At 40.7% G+C, this 24,834-nt stretch overlaps 1 protein-coding gene across 6 annotated transcripts in view; it reads left to right on the top strand.

The window, feature by feature from the left end:
• COPZ2 (COPI coat complex subunit zeta 2) overlaps nucleotides 1-24,834 on the top strand; it is a 670,348-nt gene that overhangs the window by 157,786 nt on the left and 487,728 nt on the right. For all 6 annotated transcript variants that reach the window (XM_044055305.1, XM_044055308.1, XM_044055307.1 and 3 more), the window contains exon 4: nucleotides 22,630-22,721. In XM_044055305.1, the coding sequence (XP_043911240.1) occupies nucleotides 22,630-22,721 (92 nt within the window). The remainder of the gene's footprint in view (nucleotides 1-22,629; nucleotides 22,722-24,834) is intronic.

Below are 24,834 nucleotides of genomic sequence, written 5' to 3'. Positions count from 1 at the left end.
GAAGGATACAGGAGAAACAGGTTATCTCTGCACTCACAGTTTTATCATTACCTGCAAGTGCTGAGGTGACTTCTCAGCTGTAAAAAAGAGTTTAAGGTTGGGTCACACTTGATTTGCATACTTAGTGAAAGAAAATCCTTTTACAGGGTACAAACATATTGCATGTTTCAGATTTTATTAGTCTGCTGCCCATAAATGTGGAGTTTAGATTTAGAAATTCATCTTTAATTCATTTTGAGAAGGAATTTTCATGGAGAGGTACAAATTATTTTTGTTTTTTGGATGCTGCAATGTATGTCCACAATGACACATCTACATGTCTCTGCTGATGAGAGGTAGTGACACTTGTAATTGTAAAATGTAAGAAATTAAGGCAGCTAAACCATCTGTTATACCAAGCCTATATTTAGATGTTACACTACAACTCTTGTACCGCTAAATGATTTATTGTTTGTATAGTATAACACAAAAAAAGCCTCCTCTGACCACCGTTGAGTCCTGCTGGAAGTTCTCCTTTTGGACCCAAGCCGGACCAGGGTTTTTTGTAGTTCTGGAACAGTTAGAATCCCTCAGCTCACAGAAGGCTGCTGAGTGCAAGGACATAGTCGGGGGAAGATACAGGAGTAGCTTTCTTTTTTGAAATGGTGTTCATTTTTGTATGAGATTTAGCTCCTTCTCCAATACAATGTAACAAATAGGAGTAAGCCGCAGCTTCAGACTGTAGCACAGAAACTCTAAAGGTGCACTTTGGTATCTTCTTAACAGGAGGGCAGCATGGATGTGAGACTTAATCCTGCAAACACTGGTATAGTGGGCATGCTTACAGTGGACTTGAGGCCTTATGTAGCTCTAAATGCTTCCCTTGTGTTTGTATATTTGGCAGGAATAAGTAGACGATGTTATGTGATCCTATCTCGCCTACATTCTGACTGATGGGTTCGGAGCTGATCCTCGGCTCAAGTCTCTTATTGGCTGAGCTTACTATATCCCAGGATGCACCGCTACCAGTCCCCAGATCTGCTAACAAGCAGTCTCGAGCTGGCTGAGCTAAGTAGTGTTTTCTTCACTTACTTTCCTGTCAGGAATTTCCTAATTCTTCAACAAAAAGCTGTTTTAACAGCTGTCTTGTGTTTTTGTGTTTGAGTGAGCATTTTCTGTAAAGTTTTTGTGTAGTGAACTGACCAGAGGTCCCCTTTGAGTTTAAGGGCCTTCCCCTGTCAGTCCGTTGTTGTTTTAGTCCCTTTTACTTAGGGTTTTGGACCCTTTGGTTATTCTTGTCTATTTGTGACAGCCTTTGTTTAAAAAAAAGAAAAGAGAAGAAATTTTTCTGTCATTGTTAGTGTGTTTGGTTTTGGCTAGTTACACTAATTGGTTGCCATTATGTCACAGGCTCCTAGGCCTTCAGGATTTTAAAAGTGCACTAAGTGCAGTTTCAAGATGTCAATCACAGATGACCACTCTCTAAACATTTGCAGGAAAAATAAACTTATATTAAAGGCCTTATTAAACCCTCTTCTCCTTCTCCTGCTAAATCACCTTCATCGGCTCCACTGATTCTCTTCCAGGTCATCAAGGATGTCAGATTCGGACATAGACAGGGTGCTCCAAAGACTTTTCCAGTCCCCAGTCTTTCAGAAATTTGTTTATTCCATTGCCATTCCTCCTCCGACGCAGGTGCTGATGGAGCCAGTGGAGATCGGGACCAATGCTGTCGGTTCCAAGCCTCCACTTCCGTCTGCTATCATGGCTCCGGAGACTGGACCCTCCCAGGATTCTGGGGTCCTGCCTTCAGAGCTATGAGGAATGCCTTGGCCAAGTCTTCTGGGCATGGAGACTGGGGGGCCTGAGGTTACCCCACTGGGGTTCCCCTCCTCCTGAGGGTCTTTCGGAGTTGTCTAAGGAAGAGATCGTGCAAGAGGAAGCACGTGGACTCCCCGATGAGTCTCTTACATCGGACACTGATCTTGATGATGTCATCCTCGGATGATGTCTCATTTGCAGACATTCTAGAGATCCTCAAATTCCAAACCCCCTCCGCTGATGAGTCGGTGTTCCTCAAGGCCTCTCAGCCCTCCGCCTCCTGGGTGTCTCCGCCGAGCTCCTGGATTTGGTTTGATCCAGATACTGTGGAACCAGTGCCTTCTCGCCCTAACAAATTTTTGTCTGCTCCACCGTTCTTAACGAAGGCGTGGCTGTAGATGCCATGGTGGTGGCATCTGCTCGTGGCAGAGGCTTCAACGTCCATCCATCCTCCTAATAAGGAGTCTAGGAGCATGGACACCCTGACTCTGAGGTCCCTGAATTATTTGGCACATTTCACCAGACTACAGAGGGATCTGGTCAAGGAGCTCTCAGACTCCCTCTCAGGTAACCTACCTGAGCAGCTAGCCCAGTCGGTTAGCTCTCAGTTGGCTATCCTTACCTCGATTTCTAACTCGTCCATGAGGCTCATTTCAGAGACAAACCTGGCTCGGAGGCCTTCAAGTCTGATGGGTCCTCTTTGTTTGGACCCAAGGTAAAGACACTCTTACCGCTGTGAGCAGGAGGGAAAGACTTTATCTGCGTTATTCCACTCCGGCCTTATCCCAAGGCTAAAGAGGAGAAATCACAGAAATTCTTTCCTCAACAGCAGGAAGATTCCCCATCCAGAGGCAGAGCGGGAAATTTTTCTGGGAGTCCTTTCGTGGCTCTTCAGCCTCCCTCCATGAGGGATTGCCCGGCTGTGCTGCTCGAGCCAGTCGGGTGCAAGCACCTGAAAGCCTGGGAGGCTATTACTCAGGACAGATGGGTGCTTATTGCCGGAGGTTACACCATTCCCTTCACACACTCACCCCACCGTCCAAAAACATCCCGGACCCACCACCCAGTCAAGGGAAATTGCAGCCGTAGAAGCCTCAAAGCTGCTAGAAAAGGAGTCATAGACCAGATCGGATCCGGAAATTACTCAAGGTTCTTTTAGTGCCAAAAGACAGGGGACCTGAGACCCATTTTGGATCTCAGCAAACTAAACCAGTCCGTCATGAAGTCCAAATTCGAATGGTCACTTTACAATCCATTCTCCCATTGTTGGAGAAAGATGTTTGGATGTGCTCCATAGATCTCAAGGACGCCTATTATCACATACCGATACATCAGGCGTCCAGGCAGCCTGGGAGACAGTCATTTCCAATTTTGTGCACTGCCCTTTGGTCTCACCACAGCCCCAGGGTGTTCACCAAGTGTTTGGCAGTAGTGACTGCTCACCTGAGGAGTCTTTCCAAGTGTTTCCCTATCTGGACGACTGGCTGCTGACTGCCACCACCAGGCATCTACTACTAGAGAACCTACAAGCCACCATCTCCTGGGTGTTTCCTGGGAATTACATTCAACTGGTCAAAGTCTGTCTTGCTGCCTTCTCAGCGCATAAAATTCATAGGAGCAGAGATAGACTCAAAATTATCTTCCTTCCTACCGAAAGGATACAAACATTACAAAATCAGGTCCGAGCCCTGCTTCTAAGATCCAAAGCCCCAGCCAGGATGGTCCTGCAACTTCTAAGTTCAATGTCTGCCACGGTTCTCCTAGTTCCTCTGGCAAGGTTGCACATGAGGATTCTCCAGTGGCTATTATCGACACAATGGTCTTTTCAAGATCTTCCCCTCAATCATCACATACTGATTACAGAAACATGCAAACGGGACCTCCGCTGGTGGCTTCTGCCATCCAATCTGAATCAGGGAAGACTCCGGTGGCCACCTTGACTACGGATGCCTCCCAGGCGGGTGGGGGGCATTGTCTGGGCAGGTCAGTTCAAGGTTCTTGGCTAAACATATCTCCATATCAATGTGTTGGAAATGAGGGCTGTACTTCTGTCCTTACAAGCCCTCCACAAGTTTCTCCCTCAAGGCATTATCGCCATCCACACAGACAACATGTCGGTAGTCTGGTATCTAAACAAACAAGGAGGGACCAGATCTTACCCCCTTTGCAGAGAGGCCATGAGGGTGTGGGAATGGGCAGTGGCTACCAAGCGTTTCCTGGTAGTGACCCACATTCCAGGCAAATCCAATGTATTGACAGACAGACTGAGCAGGACTATTCTCTCTCCTCATGAGTGGTCTCTGAACGAAACAGTAGCAGCTCAGATTTTCAAAAGATGGGGGATTCTGCGACCTGTTTGCAACACCACGAAAGGTTCTTTTCCTTGACCCCGCATCAAGGGGAGACAGCTACGGATGCTCTAGTCCAGCCTTGGCCAACAGGACTGCTTTATGCTTTTCCTCCGATTGCACTCCTCCCCAAAGTCATCCAGAAAGCTTCCCAATTGGGGTCCACAATGATTCTAATCTGGCCTCGTCAGGTATGGTTCCCCTACCTACAGAAATATGCTCTGGACGGTCCTTGGTTCTTGGACCTAATTCCGGACCTTCTGGTTCATCAGTCGGGACAACAGCACCAGTCCCTTCACACTTTGAAATTAACAGCTTGGCTCCTCCACTTCCGACTATAGTCAGAAATCACACCTTGGACCCGGAAGTTATTCACATTTTATCTTCAGCCCACAAACCCACCACTAAAGTTGTATCACAGTAAGTGGAAAGGTTTGCTATCTGGGCTCAACTCAGAGGATTAGACCCTATTACTGCCCGATACCAGAGGTCTTGAAATTTTGACATCCTTGTTTAATCAAGGATCTTCAGTCTCTACTATTAAAGTCCAATTAGCAGCTATCTCCAAATTTCACGATTCCACAGACCCACCGTTGATGAGCAGCAGATTATGTAAAACTTTCATGAAAGGTGCTGTGCTTTTAAGACCCCAGTTTTTCATCCTGCCTCCGTGGGATCTTGATTTGGTACTTGCCTTAACATCTTCCCCTTTGAACCGGCTGCTACATGTGAGTTGAAATATCTGTCTTGGAAAACTGCCTTCTTAATTGCAATTACCTCTGCAAGAAGAGTTTCAGAACTTCAAGCCCTATCTATCAAACCACCGTACTTGATTTTTCACAAGGATAGAGTATCACTTAGACCTAATCCATCTTTTGTCACAAAAGTTTGCTCTAATCTCTGTCTCCAACAATCTTTAGAGCTACCAGTTTTCTTTCCAAAATTTTCAAACAAAGCGGAATACACCTTCCATACATTGGATGTTCACAGGCAATTGCGCTTCTATCTAGATCGGACTCAGCAAAGTTGGAAAACAGATCAATTGTTTGTGTCCTTTTCAGATAATAAATTGGGTAAATCCATCACTAAAGCTACTATTGCCAAATGGATCAGAGATTGCATAACTCAAGCTTATTCCTCTTCAAATAAGCAACTTACAACATCTGTCAAAGCTCACTCTACTAGAGCTATGGCTACCTCTATTGCATTCCATTCCAAGCTCGCTATTTCTGAAATTTGTGCCTTGGTCCAACCACACTTTCATTTCCCACTATAAATTGGATGTGGCATCTAAAGCATCATTTGGTTCCACGGTACTCAGGAGTGTTTTCCAGTGAGCCACCCAGGATTTAGGTGCTAGGGACGCTGTCCCATCAGTCAGAATGTAGGCGAGATAGGATCACATAACATCTTTTAGTTATGTACTCACCATAACTTCAGATGTTTGGGATCCATCTCCTTCCTGCCTTGGAGATCAGAAGAGATTGAGCGGTTTGGGTTCTACTGTTTTTTATCTTGTATCATCTGTCATTGTTAGATAAGCAGTGCATGCGTGTGTGCATGTATGCGGACAAACTAGATCTGGGGGACTGGTAGCGGTGCATCCTGGGATATAGTAAGCTCAGCCAATAAGAGACTTCGCTCTTTGGCATAACCCATCAGTCAGAATGTAGGCGAGATGGATCCCAAACATCTGAAGTTATGGTGAGTACATAACTAAAAGTTTTTGCTCCTTGTATAAAATGTGGATGTTAACCTTGATGGTCATCTGTCCCCTTTGGGACACACTAACAGCCATTGTTAAAACTATATGCTTCTTTTTGAGGAAAAAATAATCTAGCAGCAAGAGAGGATTAAGGCCGTGATCTGTTAATGAGCTACTTCCTGTGGTACAGGGTTTGATTCTGTCAACCTTCACTTGCCTGTTGTGTGGCCTTGAGCAAATCACTTAAACTGACAGTGCTTTGGAGCAGTTGGGAATTTGGGTTAGACTTCTTTATGGTCTTTCAGACTGTATGCCTAGTAATCCTATGCACGTAGGATTGTTGCTGTGATAACAAATCGTATTCCGTATACTCTAGTTTAGTAACCTTATGAACCTAGGAATGTTGCTGTGCTAACGCACCTCATTCCGTATGCTGTAGTCTAGTAACCCTCTGAACCGAGGAAGGTTCATAGGTTCATACTAGGCTATCTGCCCTGGGGCAATTATAAGCCTAGCCCGATTCTGTATGGCTTATGCCACCCCTTGATTTGAGTATACTGTGCCAATTTTAAGGTTTAGTTTACTGTGCCTCTGTCTAATAGTGACATGGGAGTAATCCCTGGGACAAACCTACGATCCCCCATCCACTTATCGAGATTCTTCTTGAAGAGATTCAGTGAGGTGCTCTGCCTCACATGAACTGGAATTCTATTCCAGAGCGAAGGGAGCCTCTGGGTTATGAACCTGTCCCTCCAGCAAGTTCTATTTATTTCTGTGCTGAGGTTCAAGTCCCTCGAGCGTGTGGCTCTAAGGGATTTAGATTTACTGAGGTGGAACATGTCCATTAATTCTGGATTTGACATAGCTTTGTATGTCAGGTATAGATCGCCTCGAAGTAGGCGGTATGCAACTGAGCAGAGCTGGAGTTTTTTTAACCGAGCAGCATATGGCATCTGTTTGAGACCCTTGATCCTCTTGGTGAGATACTTTTGGGGTCTTTCTAATTGCTGCAGGTGTCTGGTAAGGTACATCCCAAAAGGGGCATTGTATTCTATGATGGGCCTGATATGGGCCTGATGAGGGATGAATAAAGGGGCACGATTACCTCTCTTGATCTAGATGTGAAACCCTTCGTGATGAGGTGGGCTATGTAGAAGGTCTTTCTAACCACTTTGGAGATGTGGTTTTCAAAGGAGAGATTGCTATCAACTTGGGTCCCCAGGTCCCTAATAACTTTCTCTGTACTTAATGGGTTTCTGCCTATGTGGTAATTTGTGGGCACATTGTTTTTGCCAAAGGGTATGACTATACATTTTATGGCATTTAGCTTTAAACCATGGCAATGGCACCAGTTATCTGTCTCTGTGAGACCTTTTTAAAGGATGTTTGTGTCAGTTGGAGAGTTGATTATGGCGCCCAGTTTGCAGTTGTCTGCGAACTTGGTGAGCCATAGTCCTCCCACGTTTGCCTGTACCTCGGAAAAGTATATACCAAACAAGAGTGATCCCAGGACAGAACCCCGTGGGACGCCACTTGTGACCGGTTTCGAGTCTGACATGGCTCCAGCAACTCTCACTCTGTGGGTTCTGTCTTTGAGCCAGTTTGCGACCCATCTTGTGACATAGGGGTTTATATTTAAGCTGGATAGCTTATCTATGATGCCCGAGTGGGGTATTGTGTCAAATGCCTTTGCAAGGTCCAGATAGGCTGTGTGGGCTACCTTCCCTTCATCTATGGCTTTGGTGACTGTTTCAAAGAAGTGAACCAGGTTCAAAAGGCAGGATCTGCCCTTGACAAAGCCGAACTGGGTAGGATCTAGTGTCTGTAGGTCCCCAATGTCTTTATGAGCTCCATGATGATCCTCTCCATAGCCTTGCAGACTAAGCTAGTCAGGCTTATGGGTGATAGTTTCCAGGGTCCGTAGAGGCTCCACCTTTGTGGAGTGGGACCACTGTTGCTGTACGCCATTCTGTGGGCATATATCCTGTAGTGAGGCTGAGATTGTATAGCTGTTTTATTTGAGGGATTAGTTCTTCTTGGAGTTCATGTAGGACGCAACCTGGGACGCCATCTGGTCCCATGGAAGCAGTGTTTTTTGCTTTGGAGAGGGCAGCCTTCACCTGAGCATCTGAGATGTTTGGGAGACAGCCCTCTGCCGGGATAGATACTTGCTCTTTTGGGAGGGAGGGGGTGGAGAAGTTTGAACTGAACCTGTCTGCCAGGATATTGGCGATGTCTGTGGGTTCAGTGTATTTTTTGTCGTTTAGAATCAACTCAGAACAAGTCTGGGAGTTGCATCCCAGGTTTCTAACATAACTGAAAAAAGCATTATGATTGTCTTTGGTGTCCTGTGCAATTTTTCCCTCGAAGCTGGCCTTGGAGGATTTTATGAGACATCGTAATTTTTTGCTAGTACTGATCAGAGATGCCTTCCCTATTAGGGATTTTGCTCTGTCATGTAGTAGTTTCCTCCTTCTGTTGTACAGTTTATTTATGGCAGGGGTACACCAGACTGGACGCCTGCCTTTGGATGATTGGGTCTTGGTTTTGTTTGGGATAGCATGATCCATGCATTCCTGGAGATGTCTGTAGAATGCATTTATATAGGATTCTGCAATTTGGGCCATAGTTTCCACTGGCCCTGGGGCCTTGAAGGATTCCACTTCGGTTTTGAGAAGTGAGAAGTTCGCTTTTGAGAAGTTTTTCACTGTGGTTTTCTGGGCTGGGGGTGGGGGGGATGTTGCTGTGGTAACACACCTCATTCCGTATGCTGTAGTCTAGTAACCCTCTGAACCGAGGAATGTTGCTGTGGTAACACACCTTATTCTGTATGCTCTAGTCTCCGCACACTTGAACTTTGGCAAAGCCCCTGTACCTTGTCCTTTATGATTTTGACCTCAGCTGTGTACATCAAGTGCAGAACTCTGCAGCAAGCCATTTTCATAATACTCCAGTACTGCTGAGGTTGTAGTGGCTGCCACTGACACTGAGGTCAATTACATCTATACTACACCTACATAACAGACAGACTGACAGACAGAGGTCTTTCCAACCTGAAATCAAAAGGCAGATCTTAATCTTACACCCTATTTCAGTACCATATACTTGTTCTGTTATTCATGTGTTCATTCTCTGCAATCCATTTCAAGGCCATATGAGAGTAAAAGCTATCCAGTCACTCATTTGTGCAAGACAGAGAAACTAATTCTAGACAGGTTGCCAGACCATAATGGGACACACAATCAGTCACATATATGCATGCACTTAAGCATAACTTACACACCTTGAGCAATTTGGAGGATCAACTATTCACCTACTACATATCTTTAGGATGTCAGAGAAAACTGAAGCACCTGGAAGAACCCCAGACAGACACAGGACTGCATATATATTGTGTACAGAAAGCACACAGCTAAGAACCAAATTGCATAACCACGTGGTGCAAGGCAGCAGCAGTAATCTCTGCACAGCTCGGCCATCCTGCCATCACATATGAGAAATGAGGGTAAAACCCCAGTTTTTGGATCCACACTATGGTCCCACCTAACTATAAACTATGGTTGCAGTTGTTTTAGGGATACAGGCTGGAAAACTTTGCTTTTTGATTTTCTGGCTCTGTGATATAGAAAACGCAGTGAAGGAAACACTTGACGAACTCGGGAACACAATGAAACAAAGTTTAATAGCCCACAAAGCTTTTGGACTACAGTGGGTATAAAAAGTGTACACACCCCTATTAAAATGCCAGGTTTTAGTGATATAAAAAATGAGACCACAATAAATCATTTCAAAACTTTTCCCACCTTTGTGACCTATAACCTGTACAGTTCAAATGAAAAACAAACAAATCTGTTAAAGGAAAAAATATAAAAAATAAAAAACGTACAATAAGCTGGTTATATAAGTGTGCACACCCTTAAACTAATACTTTGTTGAAGCATCTTTTGATTTAATTACAGCATTCAGTCTTCTTGGGTACACACCTGCGATCAATTAAAGAGACTCTGATTAACCCCAAATAAAGTTCAGCTGTCCTAGTAGGATTTACTCAGTTGCCTGCTACAGCATATACACATATATCTATATATATATATCTATATATCTATATCTATATATATATATATATATATATATATATATATATATATATATATATATATATATGGGTCTACTTCATAAGATCGACAGACCATTTGATCGACAGCTCATTTGGTTGACAACCAGTATTCAAGGCACTTAACAGGGATTTGCCCCCCTCCCCAATGTTGTGCGACCCTGGAGTTGATATATTTAGTTAGGGGGGTGTGGAGGGCAAAGCCCCCCACCTATTTTCATTTAAAATGTGTAGTTTTTGTTGTATTTTCATGTTTTAAATGAAAATAGATGGGGACTTCACCCCCCAATGTGGGGGGGGGGCTGTGCCCCCCTAACTATGTATATCAACTCCAGGGTCACACAACACTGGGGAGGGGGGCAAATCCCAAGTTTTTGCCGTGAATATTGGTTGTCAACCAAATGAGCTGTCGACCAAATGGATATATATATATATATATATATATATATATATATATATATATAAATCATGCACACACACACACACACGATATTTCTAAAATTTGTCATAAAATTCATTTCTTCAAAATCATCTGTTCTTTTTAAGGACTGATTTTATACTCACCGAAGTATTTAGCCCTGGTGGGCCTGACTTGATGTCTGCCTGAAGCATTATTATCCACTCATATTCATCAAGTTCTAATAAGTTATTCACACCACCACACCTTCAGTTTGCATAAATAACTCTAATTACACCGAACCTAAATGCATGTTCCATACCTTCCCCTTTGTTATGTTTTGCTAGGACATTGCTCTCTACACCCCTCCTGATGCTTGATTTGTGCTCTATAATTCGGTCTTTAAGCTTGCGAATCAATTTGCTTACATAAAATCAGGGCCGGCCTTAGCCGAAATGGCATCCTAGGCGAAGTAGTGCTCCGGTGCTCCTTAAGCCCTAACCACAACATACTCATGAAACACCCCTATTTGAGCCACACCCACAAGTAGGTCACTCCCCAAGAAAGCCACTCCAGTCATTTCCTTACATTTAAATGCATAGGAAGAAAAAGATACCTTGTAATGTAGTTAAACTGCAACTACCTTTAGTACGTGTTTTCTACTTTAAATACCAGAGCCGGATCATGATCAAATAGGGCCCTAGGCAGGGTAATAGACCACCACCCCCAGAGCAGCCCCAACTGCAGCAACCCTCTACCCCCCAGCAGCAGCCCCCTCTTCAGCCTATTCAGTGTTCCATTATTTGATTATTTCTCACCAGTTACCATGCATACTATTCTCTTATTTGCTTCTGCAGTGATTACAGATATTGAAATAAAATAGCACAAATACAGATAGCCATTTGCTAACAAAATGTACTCACTCGAGGCACTCTTAAAATGGAGAACATCGACATCTGTGCAGTGACAGAGGCCTGGTTCAAAGCTCCAGAGAGCACCCCTATGTTACCATGCTATAATTCATACCACACCTTTCGGCCACCTAACCCTGAATGAAGCACCAAAGGTGGAGGCGTGTCCATATTCATTAAGGATATCCACACCTCCAGGCTAGTTGCACAGCATAATGCATCCGAGATTATCCAAGTGCAACTAACTCTGGGCAAGACCACAATCCAAATGGTAGCTTGCTACAGACCCCCCACCATGCCCCAGGAGTCCCACTCCTCATTTCTTGATACACTGGAAAGTATTAGGGTACAACCCAACACCCTAATAATGGGTTATTTCAACTACCCCACCATTAACTGGGAAAACTACTCATGTACCAACTCTCTTGCTCAACTTTTTTTGGAATTCATAAATTCCAATGCCTTGGATCAACTTATTCACACCCCCACCAGGGGCAGCAATATCCTAGACCTGGTCATTACCAACATGGGCAACCGGTGTTCCACACCAGAGGTCAATTCCTCGTTGGTCAGATCCGACCACAAGCTAATCACCCTAGACATCCACATCCCGCCCCCACCCCAGTTAGGGAAACCACCGTAAGAAACTTCTCCAAAGCCAACTTCACACGTCTTAAGACAGAGGTGGCAAACTTCATGACACCCATGCAGACGGACAATAGAGGTGCGACTTCTGAATCTTACACAAATGCACTTAGCACTTACATGAGTGCATGGATCATGCTATCCCTAATAGAACCAAGATGCTATCCTTCAAAAAAAGGAAGTCAATCTGGTGGTCATCTGCCATAAACTAACTCTACAACAGAAGAAGGAAACTGTTGCAAAAAATAGTAAAATCCCATGACTGGAGGAACTCCCTGGTCAACCTCAGTAAGTAGCTGAGATCCCTCATAAAATCCTCCAAAGCTAGTTATGAAAACAAAATTGCCACTGACTCTAAAGACAACCACAAAGCATTCTATAGCTATGTCAAGAATCTCAATGGCAAAACTCAGATCTGCTCTGAGTTACAGCACAATGGCACTAAATATACATAACCAACTGATACTGCCAGCATCCTGGCAGATGGGTTCAGTGCTAACTTTACCCTCCTCTCAACCCCTAGAGAGCCCATCTCTATACCGGAAGAATGCAAAGTTCCTGTAATCATGGCTGCACAGGCAAAAAACACACTCTCCAAAGCCAAGAACACAGCATCCATGGGACCTGACAATATCCCAGGCTGTGTTCTACATGAACTACAGAATGAACTGGCACCCTACCCAAGTACCATGTTCAATCATAGCTTCACCTCAGGCTTTGTGCCCACAGAATGGCGCACCGAGACGGTTATCCCACTCCACAAAGGGGGAGCCAAGACAGACCCCAGGAACTACCACCCCATTAGCCTGATGAGCCTGGTCTGCAAGGCCATGGAACGTATCATCATGGAACTCATAAACAGACATTGGTAATCTCCAGACTGTGGACCCTACCCAGTTCGGGTTTGTAAAAGGCAGATCATGTCTCCTAAACCTGATTGACTTCTTTGAAACAGTCACCAAAGCCATAGATGAGGATAAGGTGGTTCACACAGCTTATCTAGATCTCACCAAGGGTTTCGACACCATCCCCCACTCTGAAATTATAGATAAGCTCACTAAACTAGGTATAAATCCCTATGTCACAAGATGGGTTGCCAACTGGCTCACGGACAGAACCCACACTGTGAAAGTAGCAGACTCCAAATCTGACTTCAAACCAGTGACAAGTGGAGTACCATTGGGTTCAGTCCTGGGTCCTCTCCTGTTTGGTATCAACTTCTCTGAAGTACAGGCTAACACAGAAGGTCTTTGGCTAACAAAGTTTGCAGATGACTGCAAATTAGGAGCCATAATCGAAACTCCTAACGATGTGGACATACTACAAAAGGGCCTCACTGAGACAGATGCCTGGTGTCAAAACCATGGCCTGAAGCTCAATGCCAAAAAGTGTATTGTCATCCCCTTTGGTAAAAGCTCTGTACCCATGAACTACCACATAAGTGGTAGTCTACTTAACGCCAAAAGTGTGATAAGAGACCTTGGGACACAGGTGGACAGTAGTCTCTCCTTTGATAATCACATCGCCACAGTGGTCAGGAAATCCTTCTACGTGGCTCACCTCATCACAAAAGGTTTCTCATCCAGAAAAAAGAGGTCATTGTTCCCCTCTACTCATCAGTCATTAGATCCATTATAGAGTACAATGCCCCTTTTGGTATGTACCTCACAGGTCCACAGAAATACCTCACAAAGAGGATTACTGGCCTCAAACAGATGCCCTATGCAGACTGTCTCAAAAAAGTCCAGCTTTACTCCGTCGCATATCGCCTACTCAGAAGCGATCTCGGCCTAACCTACAAAGCTATGTCAAACCCGGAGCTCTTGGACATGCGCCACTTAAAGAAATCCCAATCCCTCTGAGCTACACGCTCTAGGGACCTAAACATTGTCACCACAATAAACAGAACATGCTGGAGGGATAGATTCCTGTCCCAGAGACTTCCCCTACTCTGGAACAGGCTACCTATCTATGTCAAACAAGCTCCTCATTAGCACTCTTCAAGAAAAATCTTGATGATTGGATGGGAAATAGGAAATTCACTCCAGGGATCACTTCTATGGCTCTGCTCAACAGGGGCACAGGAAAATAATTTTCTTGGGTGCCGAAAGCCAGGGTACCTTTTTGGCTAGGCTTATATAGGCCCTAGGGCTAATAGCCTAGTACCTACCTGTGAAGTTATGAACCTATGAACAAACAATATAGTCTAGCAATGAAAACAGACTTAGCATGAGCCGTAAACTTATCTGCCCTTGAAACTTACATTCATTGAAATGGCTTGAAAACCCACATTCATAGAAAATGCATCTGGCCAGTGGAGAATTAAGTTTACCTTTGTGCTGTTTTCGAAACAGATTCCTTCCACACATTTTTTAGGGGCATGCATACTTGTATTTGTTCTTTGATTCACCTTATATTACTTGTATAATACATCACCACTTGTTAGAATGTGTTTTAAATTTGTAGTTTTAAATATTCTTTTAATAAACAATGAAACAGAATGTATGAACCAATAACTCCCCATTTCAGAAAATTTCAACCATAAAAGGCCACTCAAGACTTCTGTCATTACAATCCATCTATATTACTCCATACATACATTCATCTATATTACTCCATACATACATTAATCTATATTACTCCATACATACATTAATCTATATTACTCCATACATACATTCATCTATATTACTCCATACATACATCCATCTATATTACTCCATACATACATCCATCTATATTACTCCATACATACATCCATCAATATTACTCCATACATACATTCATCTATATTACTCCATACATACATTCATCTATATTACTCCATACATACATTCATCTATATTACTCCATACATACATTCATCTATATTACTCCATTCATACATTCATCTATATTACTCCATACGTACATCCATCTATATTACTCCATACGTACATCCATCTATATTACTCCATACGTACATTCATCTATATTACTCCATACGTACATTCATCTATATTACTCCATACACACATTCATCTATATTACTCCATACATACATTCATCTATATTACTCCATACATACATTCATCTATATTACTCCATACATACAATCTCTGCAGAAGTAAAATCTGAATTCCACATTAAAGAAATTTGTAACTAATGAAGAGGTTGCTACTGGCAAACAACTTTACATATCAATGTTTTATCTACAAATTCAGTGCCTGCTTCCCTTGAAGAATGAATTGCCTATATTATATTTAAAAATTGGTAAGTCGGTAATATTGCAATAGGAAATGACTAAGTTCATAATCACTAGGCATCCCGTACAAAGGACATACTCAGGAGTGTAGAACCCCCCCTTAAAATGCACCAAATAATCAACAGTCATATGGGCACTGCAAAATCAGCACTCCAGCTACATGGTGTGGGAGTAGAATCCACAGCCTTCTGCACCAAAGGTAATTATGCTACCAACACTGCTTTCAGATTCTACAACACAGTGTGCCATTTAATAAACAAAAAACAGCTAGTTGCACATTGAAAACGTTTACACTTGTTAGAGTGGTATGTCTCACATGGCAGTACACGCACACATACCTACTCTCTCACGAAGCAACACACACACATACCTACTCTCTCACGGTCTCGCATAGCAGTACACGCACACATACCTACTCTCTCACGGTCTCACATAGCAGTACACGCACACATACCTACTCTCTCACGGTCTCACATAGCAGTACACGCACACATACCTACTCTCTCACGGTCTCACATAGCAGTACACGCACACATACCTACTCTCTCACGGTCTTACATAGCAGTACATGCACACATACCTACTGCCTCACTGTCTCACATAGCAGTACACGCACACATACCTACTCTCTCACGGTCTCACAGTACCGCACATACCTACTCTCTCACGGTCTCACATAGCAGTACACATACCTACTCTCTCACGGTCTCACATAGCAGTACACGCACACATACCTTCTCTCTCATGCTCTGTTTGGTTTACCTCACAATCAAAACACATGCTACTTGAATAGCTATCCATGAGTATAATCTTTGACCTCCTGACCTTTGCGTGTTCCAAACAGATCTAGAGAAATACATCCGTGCTGTTATTAGTCAGTGCACAACATAAAACAAGCCATCCACTACAAAACACCCCTTTATATTTGTATAACAACTTTTGAAGTCATACACGATAAACCTTGAAGGAGGGAAAGTAAACAAATCAAATGCAATAACAAAAGTATGAAACCAATAAGGAATAAGCAATAAAAGTATGAATCAAGTCATTTATCGAACTGTAATATGCATTAGCCACATTTATTTATAGGATAGTCAGTATGCTAATGAACTCCACTTATCCATGGACCCTTTTCAGCCATCACTTGTAACCTGCACTAAAAGCAAACACTGGCACAAGTGAAACATTTTACATAGTCTTTGGGTAGAACTAATCTGTTACTCCACCTTGAGTATGACTACCAACCAAGAATTCAAAAAAATCAGTTAAGCCCTCAGGCAGAAGATAATTAACTTCGATTAGCATGAAATGTAGTCAACATTTTGTTTTTTTTTTGCTTTTATTATAGAGAAAGTAACGTATAAACATTAGCTGCAAGCACCATCTCAGCGTTACTACTCATACAGAACAGAAATGCATTGTAATATTAATCTGCTTAATACAATATCATACAGTGTGCAGTAGAGCACAAAGACTTCCTTACCTCATGATGCATATGCAGAAACTTCTAGACAACTGGTAAGGATGCTTGTGTCATGTGCAAATTACACTTATTATGAAATATTTGTTTCTCCATTTATTTACTGCAGGTGTCATACCCCCCCCCCCCCAAAAAAAAAAAATAGAAACTCAACAATATGAGTGCAAGTTTTTTTTACCCCATATCACACAGGCTAGCAATCTGCTTGCACATTTCCTGTTCTTCAAAAAAATCATGCTGATGGAAATTGTTTTAGTCTAAGAACTTTCTAAAGTGATGTTGATGATAAACTTATGTTGTTAATGATCTAATCATTTTCTGAGTGATATTGGTGATAAACCTATGTCGATAATGATCTAATAACTTTCAAAGTGATGGTGATAAACCTATGTTGCTAATGATCTAATAACTTTCTAAGTGATGTTGGTGATAAACCTATGTCGCTAATGATCTAACTTTCTAAGTGATGTTGATGATAAACCTATGTTGCTAATGATCTAACAACTTTCAAAGAGATGTTGGTGATAAACCTATGTCGCTAATGATCTAATAACTTTCTAAGTGATGTTGATGATAAACCTATGTCGCTAATGATCTAATACCTTTTTAAGTGATGTTAGTGATAAACCTATGTCGCAATGATCTAATAACTTTCTAAGTGATGGTGATAAACATAATGATCTAATAACTTTCTAAGTGATGTTGGTGATAAACCTATGTCGCTAATGATCTAACTTTCTAAGTGATGTTGATGATAAACCTATGTCGCTAATGATCTAATAACTTTCTAAGTGATGTTGATGATAAACCTATGTCGCTAATGATCTAATACCTTTTTAAGTGATGTTAGTGATAAACCTATGTCGCTAATGATCTAATAACTTTCTAAGTGATGTTGATGATAAACCTATTTTGCTAATGATCTAATAACTTTCTAAGTGATGTTGGTGATAAACCCATGTCACTAATGATCTGATAACTTTCTAAATGATATTGGTGATCAACCTGTGTTGCTAATCTAATAACTTTCTAAGTGATGGTGATAAACATACGTCGCTAATGATCTAATAACTTTCTAAGTGATGTTGATGATAAACATATGTCGCTAATGATCTAATAACTTTCTAAGTGATGTTGATGATAAACATATGTCACTAATGATCTAATAACTTTCTAAGTGATGTTGATGATAAACATATGTCACTAATGATCTAATAACTTTCTAAGTGATGTTGATGATAAACATATGTCACTAATGGTCTAATAACTTTCTAAGTGATGTTGGTGATAAACCTATGTCGCTAATGATCTAATAACTTTCTAAGTGATGTTGATAAACATATGTTGCTAATGGTCTAATAACTTTCTAAGTGATGTTGATGATAAACATATGTCGCTAATGATCTAATAACTTTCTAAGTGATGTTGATGATAAACATATGTCGCTAATGATCTAATAACTTTCTAAGTGATGTTGATGATAAACATATGTCGCTAATGATCTAATAACTTTCTAAGTGATGTTGATGATAAACATATGTCGCTAATGATCTAATAACTTTCTAAGTGATGTTGATGATAAACATATGTCGCTAATGATCTAATAACTTTCTAAGTGATGTTGATGATAAACATATGTCGCTAATGATCTAATAACTTTCTAAGTGATGTTGATGATAAACATATGTCGCTAATGATCTAATAACTTTCTAAGTGATGTTGATGATAAACATATGTCGCTAATGATCTAATAACTTTCTAAGTGATGTTGATGATAAACATATGTCGCTAATGATCTAATAACTTTCTAAGTGATGTTGATGATAAACATATGTCGCTAATGATCTAATAACTTTCTAAGTGATGTTGATGATAAACATATGTCGCTAATGATCTAATAACTTTCTAAGTGATGTTGATGATAAACATATGTCGCTAATGATCTAATAACTTTCTAAGTGATGTTGATGATAAACATATGTCGCTAATGATCTAATAACTTTCTAAGTGATGTTGATGATAAACATATGTCGCTAATGATCTAATAACTTTCTAAGTGATGTTGATGATAAACATATGTCGCTAATGATCTAATAACTTTCTAAGTGATGTTGATGATAAACATATGTCGCTAATGATGTTATGCTCCCATTATCTAGTCAAAAGTGTAAGACACTGCAGAAACTGTAATGACTTCCCGGACACTTAAAACACAAAACTGATGAAGTTTTTATTTATTGAGGATGCCTGAAGAAAAGTCCAACATTTGTTAAGAAAGCACACAAGGATTTGATCTCATGCTGGAGGAACTTTTAATGACATCTATATGTTTTTGCGTTCATTACGCACTTCCCATCTTTGTAAAATATGCTTCTACACCACCTTTCATATGTGTGGGAAATGCTAACAACTGCATATGGATGGTTCGAAAAAAAAAGATGAATAACAGAATGCCAGGGGAATAAAAGTGCCTTTACAAATGGGCAAAATTAAAGTTTAGCTCCATAAATTCCCAGTTTGAGTACAAAGCATCAGTCTCAGTGCAGTGTGAACATTAGCAAAAAGTGGTCCGTCCAGGTCAATATACAAACCTGAAAAACTAGCATTTTAGTTTCAGCATTTCACTTCCATTTTATATAGTCTAGATTTTACGTTAACACGCACTTGCAGCAGCCCACAGATTCAACTACACTGTTTCCCATATTGTATTTGGTGACGTTGGCTTTCCAATTGACTAGCAATTTAAGGAAAACGTAGAGTACTGAGCGGGGTTTGGGCGGTCCTTGCTACTGCCCATCTAGTGGGGTAATGTTCCAAAACAAAACCAAATAAACACAAATTGCGCCCTTTATGAGGCCGACCTGTACGGCGCCCTAGGCAGTTGCCTAGTTCGCCTATGCCTAAGGCCGGCTATGCATAAAATGCTCAACATTTTGTACAACTGGCAAGATAAATAATATTACATGTTATGCTGGTGGCTGATGCCCTTAACATATATTTTTTCTTAGTTATTGGGTGTGTGAATTCAGTATCTGTAATAATGTCTTGGCAGCATACACAATTGTAAGATGGGAATGTCCCCACTTTAGCTACCATTGTTTTATTATTATTATTATTATTATTATTATTATTTCCTGTCATCAGATCCTTATAACATAACTTCCCTTTCAGCTTAGTACTATTCGTATATGAAAAATTAGGTCTATCTCCTATAATATTTTGAATCTCAGGCATCGACAATAGTAGGCACCAGTTCTTCATAATAATATCTTTAACATCCTTTGTCCTTCTATTATAAGTGGTTATATATTGTAATCTGTCTTGTGTGCACTATTTCTTGCATTTTGTTGCATATTTAAATTCTCACTAGAAAAAAATGGTTTCTCCTCATCATTTCTATTACCCAAGACTTCTGCTTTCAAGGTTTGTAGTAGATCCACACCATAACCCCTCTGATAAAACTCCTTGATCATATCATTCAGCTGTTCCGTACGTTTATCGTCATCATTATTTAGTTTACTAGCACATAACTCAAAAATATTATTATTCAAAACAAGGCTATGAACAGAAGTGATTATAATGATTTTGTGCTACAACTTTTGAGTGATACAACAACTTTTAAAGCAATTAATGATGCCGAAGTAAAAAAAAAATTAGTGTGGTTAATGTATCTGTTTATGAATTACAAATCAATGGTGACATCTTTGTAGAAATGTTTAACTGCTACAGTATTCCATGTCCTGTCAGGTAATTGTGCTGAAGCGGTGTCATCTGATATTAACTGACTTACTGTGAGATGTATATAAGGAGTGGTGATTTTAAGCATTTGATACACGCTGAGGAAGGACGTTGTCCGAAAGCTTTGTGAGCTGTTAAACTTTGTTTTAGTGTATTCCTGAGTTGGTTGAGTGTTTCCTTCAGTGCATTTCCTTGTGGACATTATTGCTGTTTGTTTTACAGTGAAGGTTAACCTTTGAGTTGGTCCCTTTGGCTTTGTTGTGCTCTGTGATATATATGAACAGAGGCCCGACTGCATTCCAACTGACCTGAGTTTGTGTAGTACCCAGGCCTTGGAAGAGCCAGCAGAGATGGAGAGGAATGAGAAGACATAGCCTGTTCACTTCTCTCAGTGGCAGGTTGTGCAATGTGTCACGGGGTGAATCTCCATTAGAGTTTGGGTTTATAGTGCGAACATGAAGGGGGGAGGGGGCTCCATAAAAGCACTAAGCAGTTTAGAATTTTTTCATTAGAGCTCTTGTAATAAAGTGTGCTTTATTTTTCATATATACCATAATGTGTTTTTAATGTTTCAGTTCGGGTATGTTTACCTCACTGTGGCTATTGCATTTTGCTTGTTAGAACAGTATTGTTAAATTTTTTTTACCTGTTTATTGTCCGGGTAATCCACTGGACAAATTGTCTATTTTCAGGGGTGACGTGGGAGCTCTGTCTGGTTAACTGAGTTGCTCAGAGTCACACAGTAGGCAAGTAAAGATGAAAGGAATCAAACCCTGTACCCTGGTACAGCAAGCAATCCATCAACAGTTCAGAGCTTTAGTCCTCACCGCTATCTGATGGCAGGATAATATGGCATAGGATACGATGTTGTGTGGTCACTACTTACTCAGTGCTCATCTTTATTTTAGTATTGTTAGCTAATTGTATGAAAGTAATGTTTCTAATGTTGTTAAACATTCTTGATGTTTCTAATGTTGTTAAACATTCTTGATGTTTGTAATGTTGTTAAACTTTCTTGATGTTTCTAATGTTAAACATTCTTGATGTTTCTAATGTTGTTAAACATTATTGATGTTTCTAATGTTGTTAAACTTTCTTGATGTTTCTAATGTTAAACTTTCTTGATGTTTCTAATGTTGTTAAACATTCTTGATGTTTGTAATGTTGTTAAACATTCTTGATGTTTCTAATGTTGTTAAACATTCTTGATGTTTCTAATGTTGTTAAACATTCTTGATGTTTCTAATGTTGTTAAACATTCTTGATGTTTCTAATGTTGTTAAACATTCTTGATGTTTGTAATGTTAAACTTTCTTGATGTTTGTAATGTTGTTAAACTTTCTTGATGTTTCTAATGTTAAACATTCTTGATGTTTCTAATGTTGTTAAACATTATTGATGTTTCTAATGTTGTTAAACTTTCTTGATGTTTCTAATGTTAAACTTTCTTGATGTTTCTAATGTTGTTAAACATTCTTGATGTTTCTAATGTTAAACATTCTTGATGTTTCTAATGTTGTTAAACATTCTTGATGTTTCTAATGTTGTTAAACATTCTTGATGTTTGTAATGTTAAACTTTCTTGATGTTTGTAATGTTGTTAAACTTTCTTGATGTTTCTAATGTTAAACATTCTTGATGTTTCTAATGTTGTTAAACATTCTTGATGTTTCTAATGTTGTTAAACATTCTTGATGTTTCTAATGTTGTTAAACATTCTTGATGTTTGTAATGTTAAACTTTCTTGATGTTTGTAATGTTGTTAAACATTCTTGATGTTTCTAATGTTGTTAAACATTCTTGATGTTTCTAATGTTGTTAAACATTCTTGTCTTTTGATTACTGTTCCCTATGAATATAAACACTTGTTGGCTGTCCTTACTGTGTTCTATATAAACATAAAAATTACTGTTCTAGTAATGTTAGCAACACAGAGCATTTAAATGCGGGTGCCCCTGGACTGTGTCTTGGCTGAAAAGGATCTTTAGGACCAAACAAACTACCTGGCCAACAAATATTTAAATAAATAAAAAAGATAATATTAATCACTGCAGTTCTATTAGCTGTTTTTTTATTAATGTTATGCTTTGTATTTCTTAACTGTTATGTGATTATGTTTGAGCACATCAGTAAGACAGAATTTTAATAAAAATTAACAATTTTGTGCTCTATATGTCAATCCTGTTTGATTTTGCTAAGATATAGCTTGATTTTGAAACTTCTCCACTGCTTACCCTTTTGTTTCAGGTGAAATTGCTTTTTTAGAAGGGAGGACAATTGTATACAAGAGCAGTGTCGACCTTTTCTTTTATGTTGTGGGAAGCTCTGATGAGAATGAGGTAAGCGTTTTAACCAGTGAACCACAGTATCTATCTTACAGTAACATTTTAACCAGTGAACCACAGTATCTATCTTACAGTAACATTTTAACCAGTGAACCACAGTATCTATCTTACAGCAACATTTTAACCAAGGCCAGCATAGTGGAAAGCTTTTTATGTAAAGGCACCTTTTTTCATTGTGGAATTTTCTTCAGATTTCCATCGCTTTAACTGTTTTTTCCACTGCAGTTAAATGACGTGGAGAAGCATGATATGTTATGTTGTCCAATCTCACCGTAATTCGTGCTGGTTGGGTTCGGAGCCATTCACGGCTGCAACGCATCCAAATACTAAAGCTCGAGAGCTTCCACTGGCTCAAGGCTAACCCCTTTCCCATGATGCTCTGGGCCAAATCCCTAAATCTCATTTGCCACTCAAGCATCGAGGTTGCTGTCTGGCTGGCTCGTTGGCTAAGTAGACTAATTATATATTTTTCAGTGTTTCCTTGATTTTTTGTGTCTAAATTCTTCTATTTTTAACAGTTATCGTGAGTATGTGTTAGGTCTTGTCTCTATCCTGTCCTGGTTTAGAGAGCACCATTTAAGTTAGAGGGCTGCCGCAGCCCGTGTGAGTTAGAGGGCCACTCTCCCTTTTCCTTTTCTTCAGTGTGTGTTCTTCTTTCTTGAGAATCATTTTAAATTAGAAGATTCTCTTCCCCTATCCCAATTGTAGAGAATACTGTTTAAGTTAGGCGGGCCGAGGGCCACTCCCTCCCCTCTTTTCTTCTGTAGTTGTTTTTATTTCCCTCTGGAGACATTCCTGGATGTGCCTTTGCAATTTTGCAGAACTCTTCAGGTCTTCCTTCACCAACACCCTCTTTGATGGTTCATCCCTTTTTGAACCAAAGGCGAAAGATACTTTAACCAGGTGCGAGAAGGAAGGGAAAACCTTATCTGCTGTGGGAGTCTGTTTTTCTGCCCCATCTAGACCTTATCCCAAAGGTCAAAAGGGTTGAAAAATGTGGTTCCGCAAGTCCCAAAAAGTTTTTTCTGATGCACATGGTGACTCTTCCCCAGGGGCAGAGGGGAAAGTTATAATGGAAGACGCTGTCCTCATGGCAGAGGGGGTCTGCAAAACCAGGGCGACAGAGATACGTTCTCCGACAGGCCCTTCCAGCGCTCCTGAAAGGAGGCCCATCTGCTATTCTCTGGAGGCAGTCGGGGGTCGATTGTCACTGTACTAAAATGCCTGTCAAGAAATTTTGAGACAAATGGGTACAAACAATAATATCTAGAGGTTATCACGTACCCTTTTCTACCTCCCCACCAAAAAATCGGTCCTTACTGGATGTCCCACCCAGCCAAAAGGACCATGCAACACAAGAGATAATTTCATTGCTAGAGAAATAGGATCCGGGACTTACTCAAGATTCTTTTTTAGTTCTAAAAAGACAGGGGACTGGAGATCCATTCTAGATCTCAGCAAACTAAAGAAATCAGTTAAGAAGTCAAAGTTGCAGATGGTAACTCTGCAGTCAATTTTCCAGTTTATCGGGAAAGACAATTGGATGTGCTCAATAGATCTCCAAGATGGGTACTACCATATAAAGATGGACAGGCAATCCAGGAGACAGTTATGGTTTTGGCTGGGAGCCAGTCATTACCAATTTCGAGCACTGCCCTTTAGTCTCACTACAGCCCCTAGAGTGTCCACCAAATGCATGGCAGTGGTCACGGCTAACTTGAGACCTCAGGGATTCTGGGTGTTTCCATATCTAGATGACTGGCTCCTCACCGCCACCACCAGGCATATACTACTTCAAATGAGGGACGAAACAATGTAACTTTGTGTCAGACTAGGCATCACAGTAAACTTAAAAAATCTGCCTTGCCACCGTCTCAACATATTACCTTCTTAGGTGCAGATCTGGATTCAAAAAGCATGACAGCAAAACTTACCCCAGACAGAATTCAGTCCCTTCACCGGCAAATCAGGATTTTGATGTCAAAGAAAAAAGTTCAAGCCAGATTTGTGCTGCAAGTTTTGGGTAACATGGCAGCAGCTATCCTCTTAGTCCCACTAGCACGTCTACACATGAGGGTTCTACAGTGGTTGCCCTTTGCTCAGTGGG

This window comes from Protopterus annectens, chromosome 13.part0, assembly GCF_019279795.1.
Source record: "Protopterus annectens isolate FY-2018-M chromosome 13.part0, PAN1.0, whole genome shotgun sequence".
Classification (NCBI taxonomy): Eukaryota; Metazoa; Chordata; order Ceratodontiformes; family Protopteridae; genus Protopterus; species Protopterus annectens.
Note: the sequence above shows the minus strand (reverse complement) of the source record. Positions and strands in the feature narration are given on the sequence as shown.